The sequence below is a fragment of the Danio aesculapii genome, chromosome 15 (genome assembly GCF_903798145.1).
Source record: "Danio aesculapii chromosome 15, fDanAes4.1, whole genome shotgun sequence".
NCBI classification, from domain to species: domain Eukaryota; kingdom Metazoa; phylum Chordata; class Actinopteri; order Cypriniformes; family Danionidae; genus Danio; species Danio aesculapii.
The window spans coordinates 31,498,984-31,511,006 of NC_079449.1; the positions used below are offsets into that span (position 1 = coordinate 31,498,984).

Consider the following 12,023-nt stretch of genomic DNA (forward strand, 5'->3'; position numbering starts at 1 on the left):
CTGGTTTTGAGGTGCAGTTCCACATTTGAGTCTAGTAAAAGCACAAATTATGCCTTACTTTGATAAACTTGTGAGGTTTTTAGTAATTCGTACATATTTTTTCTACAATCTTAGGTCTTCAATATTTCACATTTCTTATAGATCCTTCACTTAATGTTCTGTCTTGATCAAAGTGACCTTATGAAGTCCAGATTCCAGATGCCTGAATAATCTGTTGTAATGTTGCAGCCATGTTGTAAGTTCTTAAAGATCAAAAATATTAGTATATAAATATATTTCTTTACTATTAATAATTGATATTAATAAAATGAAGATTTTGCCCCTTTAATCCTTGTCAGTTTAAAAAAGGTATATATTCTTAGAGATCAAAAATATTAGTGTTGTATATCGTATCGTATATAAAAATGTATTCATTTTTAAGTTTTTAACCCTTTAATTTAGAGTTTATATTATGCTTCTGTTGTTTTTATGAAAGGAAATCAATACAATAGTTTTCATTATTAAATACTAAGCAAATGCTAGTGGACTAAAATAGTTAACTAAGCAAATTAACTTTTTGTTATTAGTTATCTGATCACTTTAGACTTTTTACATAAATGTTTGAAACAGTTTAGCCTGGTTTGGTTCCTCTGACGCGCTGGTTGTTAAGTTTGCCTGAATATTCTGTTGTATACTGTACGTCACTGTACCTTTGACTCATAGCATCTAAATCTGAAAGCAAGAGTCTCTCTGACCTTTTAACCATGGCAAGTACCTCCATAATTCATAATATGTACTCAGGAATATATATGGAATGTTAACATTTAGGAAAGAAGAAGCAGGATCTATAAGTCAGGCTTGAATTCCAGCTGACTGTATGTATTGGCACATGTGCAGCCTGGAATGGCAGTAAAGTTTATTGGAGTCTGTTCGCATAAGAGCAGTTCAGTGCTGAAGGTCAGTGATGGCCTTCCAAGAGCTTCATCAGTGCAACTCATCACAGCCATATGGATGAAAGTGTCGTTTCGGTTTAAACCCTCACGTTGGTGCCAGCGTTTTTAAAGCAGCATCTGTTTCCTAGCCTTGATTTATTGAGTCAGTTGAAATTAAGCTATGTGGAGTTTTTAAGTATTTCATGTGATACTTTAATGAATGAAAACCTTGTTTGTCTATCCAAATGTTGTGTCTTTAAGGAACAGTACGTTTTGGTGTCAAAGGACTTTGCAGTATATGTTCGAGTTAAGTCTTTCGATGTATTTTTTATGTAAATTTATAATCTTGTTTTATTTTGTTTCTATTAGTTTCAGTACATCGAGTAAAAAAAAAATAAATGAGTTTTATAGATTTGAATTACCATGCGGGGTTATGCACATTACTACAGTAAGTTCATTATTCCTTGTGTGTGTTTAACCTCTTCACACCCGAATGTTCCAAGTTTCAGAAAAATATAAAAGTATGTTTTCACAGTTCTTGAGGCTCCTCTAAATGAGACCAAATTATAATAATTAAATTTCAACACCCTCTAAGTATATATATTATTTGTCTATTTCAATGGAGAACAGTTGTACTTCCAGCATTACACCCCCCCCACCCCCCAAAAAAAACATAATTGCTGGTATAATCTTAAAATGTATTTTTTTTTTAAATTACAAACATTAAGATTGTAACATTTTTACAACTTACAAGTTCTTAGAGGTCAAAAATATCAGTGTAGAAATATATTTTACAATTCTGATAAAAACTATTAATATTGATCCATTTCTAAGCTTCAACCCCTCTAAAGTTTATGCTATGCCACTGTTATTTTTCATTAAAAGAAATCCATAAAATTGTTTTTCAGTATATTAAATACTAAGCAGATTCTAGTGGACTAAAATAGTTGCAGTAGGTGATTGTATTTTTTTTGTTGTGTTGGTTAAAAGTCTCTTCACATTCCAATAATAATGATTAAAGTAAACGATCTAAATGTAATTTTATTTTCTGGGTAAGGCATAAAACTAGAAATGTTGATCCAATTAAATATTGTCGGGCCGACATTTCCCATATTTCTGATAAGTAGCTCAAATTGTCTGTCAGCAAATGCAGATTTGAACTGCTACGCACCTGTTTATACGCAGATCCGCCGTTTGTGCGTGCAAGCACTGCGCGTTCATGAGAGAGAGAGAGAGAGAGAGGTAAAAACATGCTTAATCAAAACTTTTAAAACCTGAATCCATATTGGAGTTACTTTTGCACGCTGGAGGAAGGATGAGGCCATGGTTTTAAAACTATTTTAGTCACACAAAGCTGATGTAGTAGTTATAAATGGGCTAGATGCACAGAAGTGTTGTTCAGCCACTGAAATTTTCTGGCGAAAGCTTGATGTGACTATTTTCAGTTTCGTAAGGGACCTTTAACAGCATCGATAATGTAGATTTTATTTAGTTTAACAACAAAACACAAGTAAATAGCGCTATTCCGCCTAGCCTGCTTTACTGAGGTCAAGTTGGTTTTATAGTCACATCACATTGGTTAATTTTTTAACAATGACAGCCTGTGACTCGCTCCCTATATTGTTTACCGCTACTCTGAATATTCGGTCTGAAAGAGCATGTAAGTATGGCTTAGTAATAAGTGTAATTCCTGCATACCGTCGGCCCAAGCACTAGTCGCTTTGGCTTAACACATGAGAGAGGGTTCTCCTGTCATCTTTAAGGTGTGCTCACTCGTGTTTCAGGAGGCCTGGCTTTGGATGGCAGGGGAGGGACTGTGTTTCTGAGATTTATGCTAACCGATTAGTATTGTGGCAGATCACCTTCTACACCTTTAACCAAACTGAGCAAATTAAAACCTTTTGTCATCAGTTATCTGATCATGTTTACATTAATATTTAATACGGTTTAGCCTGCTTTGCTTCCTCTGACGCACAGGTTTTGTAACCATGACTAGGTTGTATGTATGAATGAATGAACATGTTTTTTTTTATGTGACAGGTTTTGTGTGTGTTTTTTTTTTCTTTTTCCTGTGTGTGTGCAGCAGAGAATGGAGGCAGATGAAGAGGACTCCCAGAGGGTGAAGCGGAATGGAGAGAGTAAGAGCGAGTGTGAGGAGCGCAGAGAGATGATCACTCCGGCCTTGAGAGACTCGCTGACTAAACAAGGTACAGCACGGCCTTCACCCGCCTCGGTCAATCACTCACGCAGAACTAAGATATCTATGGCAGAAATGAAAGCCATTTTACATCTGCACAAATACATAGTTTTCTTTTTCCCACATAAAATTGAATGCACTTGTACATTCCATACTTGTGTGAAATGCAACTATGTTTGTATGCTGTTTATGCAGAGATGTTTCGAGAATATAATAACTGGAAACCTAACGTATACAATACAATAGTAAGAAATAAACTTTCTACATTTTATTGGAGTTTTACACTGCAGATTCAATTACAACTATTTGTAAACAATGCTACGATATATAATACAGTGTGTGTGTGTATACTGTATACTATATGAGCAATATCACATAAGTAGCAGTGCGATATGGCTGTATATCGGCACTGGTGGGAGGTGTGCGTTGACTTGAGGCCGCAGGCTGAGTGACTTAGTGTCCTGCCAGTGACAATATATAGCCATATCGCACTGCTATGAGTGTGATATTGCGTTTTACAACGGTTTGACAGCATAATCGTGTGCATTAAAAAGAAAATCAAACACAGACTATTTAAAAAATCCTTTTGTACAAGGAACTACTTTCTTCCGCCACTCATTCACATCTGCAGCTGACATCAGAACAGCAGAAACCGTAACTAATTCACAAACGTCACTTTAGAGCTAGTATTTGAATGGTTCTCCAGCTTAATATCTACAGTGATGACAAAACAGGTGAGTTTGCTCACATTTTAAGGTGATAAGGCTGAACAGCATGAAATGCCATCAGTCTACACAGGTTTCCCAGTATTTCTCTGTTGCAATCGGGATATCACAATAATTATCCCCGAAAAAGCCAAAGCAAAGCAAACACCACCAGATTACTATGGTATTAATACAGCACTACAGCATACAAAAGAGAGAGATTGCCGTACAATGTCACTTACCTGTTCTATAAGGATTTATTTTAGAACTATAATGATTTTTTATTTTAGGTTATTGATCAGCTGTGGTTTGAAATACGAAAATAAATCTCTCTAAGGACAGACTGATGGCTAAAAATCTCCTGTAATGGAAAAATAGTAATCTCCGAAATTATAAATATTTTAAAATAGGTATTATACTTATAAATAAACTGCATAGTTGCAGTCTAAACAAGTATATTCTCGTCTAAAAAAGCCTCAAAAGTACATCATGTTGTCCAAGAGCTGCAATATTTGTCAAACTGTAGTTAGTTTATTGATCTACTGTCACACTGTGTGGGCGGAGTAATACACAAGGGTGAAGAGGCTGAATGGTGCTGTTATTGCTAAATATCGCACAGCTATCAGCCAATCAGATTATAAGATCAGAATATAAATCTGAATATTTATAGATCTGAGCAGATCAGAATATATCTGTGTGCATCAATATTCATTGTGGGTGCGAAAGATAAGTCATGATAAGATAAGTCATTTATGTAATACATTAAACGCTTTCAAACTTTGGTTAAAATGATTTTGAAAGTATTTTTGTTAAAGAAAAATAATATTTTCATAATAAAAAGAGACAAATTGATCCAAAATCATTTACAATAACTCGCAAAACTTATCAAATGATTTGATATAGTATTATGAAATCATGTCAGTTTTCACAAACAAAATATTAAGTAGCACTGATTTCAACAGTGGCAATGGGATATGTTTCATGTGACACTGAAGACTGTGTGTGTGTCAAGTCTGAAAAAATATAATAAAATACAAACATTTAAATAATATTTAGCAACAATATTGTGAATTTTAATATAAAAAATCTTTTTTTAAATCAAATTAAAATAAAAACCTTTGAGAAACTACTTTATTCTAAAAGTTAAAAAAAAAATTAAATGTGTGGTTCATAACATAAAGTATGAGTAATAGTAATTGTGCTGCACCACACGTAAAATCTCATTTCTCTGTGTTTAAAATGAGCTCTGCAGTGTTTGACGTCTAGCTTTAAATAAGCTTCTACATCAGTCGAAATGCACGGGCTACACAAGCAACTCACTGATTACTGTTATGTCCCATTTCCCCGATGATGGACAGTTGTTTCCTGCTCTCCCAGCTGCTTTAATTGAATACGTCTGAGATTTTTTTTTTTTTCATCTCTCAAAAAACCGGATACCAAGGTCCTGATGGTAATTAGGTCTTTGGAGCTGGCAGAGTGTCACAATCATGATATTAAACCTGGTTTGAATTATGTTCATTTCTCACACTTTTGACAGTTTTTGCTTTCCGTAAGCGGCCTCTCATACTTGTTATTAATAAACTGGCTGTGGAGCTGCGAGTTTTCTCTTATTGTGCGCTACAAATTTCACCCCGTCGTCTGGTTTCTGATGGAGCCTCTGATGGTGTGACTGTGCCTAACGGAGCTTAATGATGCAGCAAAGCCCAATTACTCCTCTCCTGCTGCCGGAGTTCCCTTGAGCTTCTCGCTCCACACCTTTCATTAGCACAGCCTGCCTTCAGCCGCACTGCACACCGGAGGCTGGCCACTCTCACATTTCCGCTAAGGTTATGTGTGCTACCAATCAGTGTCCACTGTGCTTGCGGCACTGAGTATGTTGTTAGTTTAACATGCTAGATATAGCAAAATTCCAATAAACAGATCTTCAAAAATGAAGCATGTGCTGATTGGATATTGTCTTGGGATTATTGTTAATGCAGTGTGTTATGAAGAGAATTTGTCCATACCAGTGTAGAACAGTAGTTTTCTCAACACAGTGTTCAAAGGCCAACTTTCATTTGTGGTCCATTACCTCTTCAAGTATAGAGGCACTCAGTTTGATTGTAATATAAGAACTTTATTAAAATAATATGCTGACTTTTCCTGTATGTGTGTATATTTTATTCTAACATTATTTTATTAAAAGAGTCTTTCTACACTGAGTGACCAAACTGACCACATGCATTAGTGTCTGCTACTTGCTTTATAATATGCCTGCCTGTAGCTGTTGCCTAGCAACATTCTGCCTACAAACACAACTCTCTGATAGCAAAAACATAACTGTACTTCAGACATATTGTCCATCCGTTCATCCGTCCATTTTCCCTCCCTCTACTGCTTATCCGGGGCCGGATTGCAGGGACATTAGTCTCAGGAGAGAATCTTCAATTCCCTCTTCCAGACACTTCTAACAGCTCCTCTGGTGGGATCCCAAGGTGTTCCCAGGCTCCAAGCTGAGAGACATAAGCTGAGTTCCAAGCTGAGAGACATAATTCCTCCAGGGCATCCAGAAGGCATCTGAAACCAACCCCAACTGATTTCTCTTGATGTGGAGGAGCATCGGCTCCAAGTTCCTCTCAAGTGACAGAGCTCCTCACCCCATCTCTAAGAGTGTGCCCTGCCACCTGCAAAGGCTGCTTGTATCTGAGATCTTGTCCTTTTGATTCAGACGCAAATCTTCTGACCATTGGTGAGAGTAGGAACGTAGATTGCCTTGTGATTCGAGATCTTTGCTTTTCAGCACAGTTCTTTACCACAACAGACCAGTATATTGACCATACCATTGCTGCACTGATCAACCAGTCAGTCTGAAGTTTCATCTATGCTTTGTAGGATTGGAGAAGTCATACGATCATGTCCCTCTGGGTATTCTATGAGAAATGCTCTTGGAGTTTGGAGTAAGAGAAGTTCTGTTAATTTCTGTCTGGTCTTTGTATGAACGGAGCATTTCCAGCAATAAGTCAAACTCGTTCCTGGTGCATGTTGCACTCCCAACAGGGCTGCCCTTTGTCACTGGTTCTGTTCATTATTTTCAGAATTTCTAGATGCAGCCTTGGAGGCGGGGGAGAGGGTCTGGTTCGGGGAACACAGGTTTTCCTCTCTCCTATTTGAGGATGATTCTGTCCTGTTGAGCATGCTCCGGGCTGGATTGCTGCTGACTGTGGAAAAAAGTGACTTGTCGTCCCCAGGTGGAGGAGTTCTTGTTGTATCTTGGGGTTTTTCACATGACGTTCAAACTTTTGAAAACAACATTTTCATTGAGTTGATAACTCTGCTCTTCTGAGGTACTGTGAAAGGTGCACATCTTCACGGACAGTCTAGTAACCTTCACAATAATAGTCCATATTACAAGAAAGATTGTATTTTTAGGGTAATGACTTAAAATATGCTGACAGACAGATGTTCATAGCTTAATTCAAAGATCTGAAAAGAATCTTTGAATGTAAATATGACATGACAAGTGAATGCTCTTATAGGAACAGTCAGAATAGACACTAGCTACTGTATGTTTCCATCCACCTATTTTTATGCGCATTTTGTATTAAGTATTACTGTTATCGTATTATAAATTAGTAGTTATTACTGTTGATATTTGGCGCCAGTTAATCAGGAAGTGACGATTTGTTCGCTTTGACTCGTTGGATGGAAACGCTGCTTTATTCGCACGTCTTTTATGCGATAATCCAGTTTTGTGATAAAGTTCATTCGCATTTTTGGATGGAAACATAGCTAGTGTGGCCATTAAATACTGGAAATAACAAATGTTGCTGCTGTTGTACAAAAACATTGTCTGTCCAAATGTGCTACTTTTCAGCGAAAGGCTTTGAACTGTTTGGTTAATTTTGAAAATTGTGCACAAAGTTTATTAACTGAAAGATGCCCTAAAAAGGAAATCTGTGTATACATGGGCATCATCGAATCATAAGAGATCAGTATATAGAATGGCCATACCGTGAGCCACAGACACCATTGCTTCTTTGTTCTCATGTAAAATTCAGACAAAAGGCCAATCAGAACACTAAACGGACTGTTGCGTGACTCACAGGGCACACCCTCATAATTTGTATGTACTTTAGGTCAGGTTTTTACATCCAGACCTTACGAGCAGCTGTGTCATCAGGAAGAGATCACTAGGCTGTGTTTAATAAATCGCAACATTTCCTAGTGAGACAACAATGATCATTTAGTTATTTTTTTACTTACTATGTATATAGGACTTTTATTTTGAAAAGGAGAGACACAGATTTTTTTCTGTGTGTTACTAAGCGACAACTGCATGAGACATGTTGAGTCTTGCGTTGTCTCAACACAAATTGCAGGATTTTCAGATGATTTATTCAGCGCCACACAGAAGAGGCACAAGGTATGTTAAATGATATAAAACAGTTTATTTATTAACAGATCCCATCCAGGAGATAAATAGGTTAATGTTAATTTTCTTATGTAGTCAACTAATTGCTTTTTACAATGTCATTTAAGCGTCAGTACGACCCTTAATATAAAGTGGATATGTCAAATTTATTATGAATTTAAAAAAGGAAAATTAACAGCCATAATGTGAAAATAGTTATGGGATTATCAGAGAGTAAATCCACTGTCTGCTTGTCATTCTGAAAGACAGCATGCAATGTGACAAAAAGAGGAGGGGTTTTATGATATTATGTGGTAGTATGTGTTATTTTCTTTTCATAATTCTCATATTTAGGTAGGGAAATATAACGTACATTTCTTTGTAAGAGTCACCCTATTATATGTAGTGACTGTGACCTCCTGGTGGTTTGCTTCTGCAAGTGTAGTTGTGAACAGAGAACTCTCAAACAAATGTGTATAATTTAGCTGATCTTGCCTGCAGTCTGGAGAAGGTTATGATGTGAGATTATATAACACTCATTTCCTGTGGGACTGACACTCGCTGTTATTTTGTGGTCTTTTAATGAAAAACTGAAATGATTCTCTTTGGCATTATTAGTGATGATTTAACAAAACTTCCTTTAAATAAGAGCAAAAGAAAAACACACCAGCTAGCAGAAGAGGAGAGCAAGTGTTCTTGGTCCTAGTCATTGACTTCTTTTTTTAAACCCTTGAAATTTCTCAAAAAAATAACATCCTAAAATTAAAGCTTGAGGTAATGAAGATAAAATCATCTCTCAGCAGAGAAGTTTTGGATCTGTTTATCATAAATATTCTAAATGTTTTTGTTCCTGTCAGGGTCATGCTGTCTCTCAAGGAAGCTAAAGTTGAGGAAACGCTGCATATCCAGTGCCCTGTGTCTTTGTTTACACCTGGTTAACCTTGATAGATCAAACTAATTTAGAACAGACAGAGCTTGTCTTCATGGATATGTTGTTACAAGTAATCACCAATTTGTCCACAGGATTTGTTGAAGGGTAAAGCTGTAGAGCTGTCCCACTAAGATTCACATCCTTCAACAATGACATTTGTATCGAACTGAACTGATTTATCATTGAACTAATTGCAACAAGACCAGCATGAGTTTGTGACTTCAACACAGATGCATCTTGACACTAGCTGCTTTGACACTATATGCATTGCATGAAGCACTTCTCCGCTTTCACGGTTGTAAGCTCTTCTAGTTTTATCCGCAATAAAAACACTCCTCAGCCTCAGCAAGCTATTTACAGATATAGAGAACAAGAACATGTATTTGATGAGGAGTTTAGCTAATGAACATGGGACTGGGATCATTAGTAGGAGCTTTTCTTACCGTTTAAATGCCAGTAGGAAGATATTGTGGAAGAGAAAAAGAAAGAATAATTCTTGATAAATTGAGTTGATGTTAGTTGGAAATTGATCTTGAATGGAAAAAGAAATCAAATATTACATTTAATAATTCATGAACAAAGCACTATTTCCATCTTATATGAAGTTATGTGAAATTACCAATAATAAAAATGGAAGATTATGTGACCAGAGACATCACCATAGACGTAGACACCATACCAAACGCTCGTCTTATCTTTCATTTGCGTGCTTGTTTTTCTTTTATTATTTTAGCAAATAGGAGTACTGAAATGTATTTGTGATACTCTCCCATTTTCTGCACTCCAAGTTTACCCAACTATGACAACTTCCACTGCTGAGATGCATATAAATGTGAAAAGGGTCCATAAAGCTACTCCCAGTCTCTATGCAATTTTTTTTGCTTTAAATTAAAGTCTTTTACACTATTAAAATCAAAGTCATTTGTTGTTAAGAATGTATTCATATAATATGCTAAAATCATATTTTACTATTACTACAAATACTATTTTATTTGATTATTATATGATATATTTATATATAAATTAGTTTTAACATATAAAGCTTTTAAAATGACAACCTACATCAATAAATCAAACTTGTGTGTTGTGTGATTGGCTGTTTCAGCTGCATGTGGTCCAGAGTGAATCTTAAACTCATATAGTTAAGAGAGAAAGTCTATCAAGCTCCATGAAACCGCTTAACTTGATGTTAACCAGCTTGGACTAGTGGTTTTTTCAACCCAGAAATTTCTCTCATGCTCAATTATTATTATTTTTTTTCAACAGGCCTCTGTATGTCTTATAAATGATGATCGTTTAATTTTTTGTAAACTATTTCAAGCTCTTCAGAGCCAGGAGAGGTTTAGCTGTCCTCAAAGACTGAGGAAGTCTCGTTTATCTGTGATTTGAGCTCAAACAACTCTTTCAGCACATAGAGATTGCTTTATATCCTGCTGTTTTCTTAAGGCTGCTGTGGGAGTGATGGCTGCCCCAGTGAAGGCCCTCACATGTGGATTAAAGTCTAAATGCAGTGGAATTCTCCAAGGGGAAACAGCGCAGTTGTGGAAGAAAGAGGCTCTGGACTTAAAGGCAGAATTTTGAATGCTCGGACTTAAGCACATTTGGCCTTCCAGTCTATTAGATGTATCGAAGGGCTTAGTGGGAAAATTTCCTCCATTTCTTCCCACTAGCTGTTTAAGGTCCTGAGTAGACTGTAAAATGGAAATATTTGTTCTAGTACATGGTGTACATCATAAATGCACAATTTCTTTCTTATTCAGGCTTTTTTAAAATAGTTTTATCTTATCTGCACTCTTTCTGTGACACTAAATATGACACTTTTTTTGGTCAATGGATTGCCATTGTAGTAATTCACCAGTGGTTTCATATTAAAATAAAAAGTTTCATAAGAATATTAGGGATATAGAGATCATTTTAAAATTTTCAATCAAAGGGATGATAAGGTTTTTGCTGGCCACATGCTAACATGTTAAACGTGGGTAATTATATTTAAAAAGCAACATGCCCAGACATGATACAACATGGTAATTCATCTTAGCAAAATGTTGCTAATATAATTTGAACATAATTTCCTATATAGTTAGCATATTTTAACATTTTGCTTGGGAAAACCTTACCAATCTTATATGATGGAAACACTGTAAACACTCTGTCGTTAGCCGTCTGATAAAACATATTATATATGTGTGGGCAACATGCTAACACATAGTTAGACATGGCAATTCATGTTGACAGTGAAGACATTTGTAAATATTTTTAATGTAATGATAATAACCTCAAACCGCTGAATAACATTTTGTATAAATTAATACGAGCACTTTCCCACTCCTAATTTTTACACATTATATATATTTTTTCAATGACAGATTTCACTTTGCATACATTTGTTTGTAGCATACATATTCATTCGTTCATTCATTCATTTTCCTTCTGCTTAGTGCCTTTATTCATTAACGGTCGCCACAGCGGAATAAACCACCAGCTTATACAGCATATGTTTTAAACAGCGGATACCCTTCCAGCTGCAACCCAGTACTGGGAAACACTTATACACTCTCTTATTCACACACATTCACACACTATGGCCAATTTAGTTTATTCAGTTCACCTATAGCGCATATCATTAGACTGTGGGGGAAACCCACACCAACACAGGGAGAATTCGCAAACTCCACACAGTGATGCCAACTGACCCAGCTGGGAATCAAACCAGCGACCTTTCGGCTGTGAGGCGACATTGCTAACTACATAGCCACTGTGTCGCCCCACATATATGTTTATTAGTAATATTAAAATCCATTTTAATCATGAAATCAATTTCTTTGGTTGGAAAAAAAAGTACATGAAATGATTAGAAATTTATAGCAGTAAAATAGTTATTCTTATTCGC

At 36.0% G+C, this 12,023-nt stretch overlaps 1 protein-coding gene across 2 annotated transcripts in view; it reads left to right on the forward strand.

Annotated features, from left to right (window-relative positions):
• The window catches only part of tyw1 (tRNA-yW synthesizing protein 1 homolog (S. cerevisiae)), a 124,036-nt gene that overhangs the window by 31,121 nt on the left and 80,892 nt on the right, over positions 1-12,023 (forward strand). The window contains exon 8 of one of the 2 annotated variants that reach the window (XM_056473438.1): positions 2,995-3,118. In XM_056473438.1, the coding sequence (XP_056329413.1) occupies positions 2,995-3,118 (124 nt within the window). The remainder of the gene's footprint in view (positions 1-2,994; positions 3,119-12,023) is intronic. The other variant, XM_056473439.1, reaches the window with a different exon arrangement.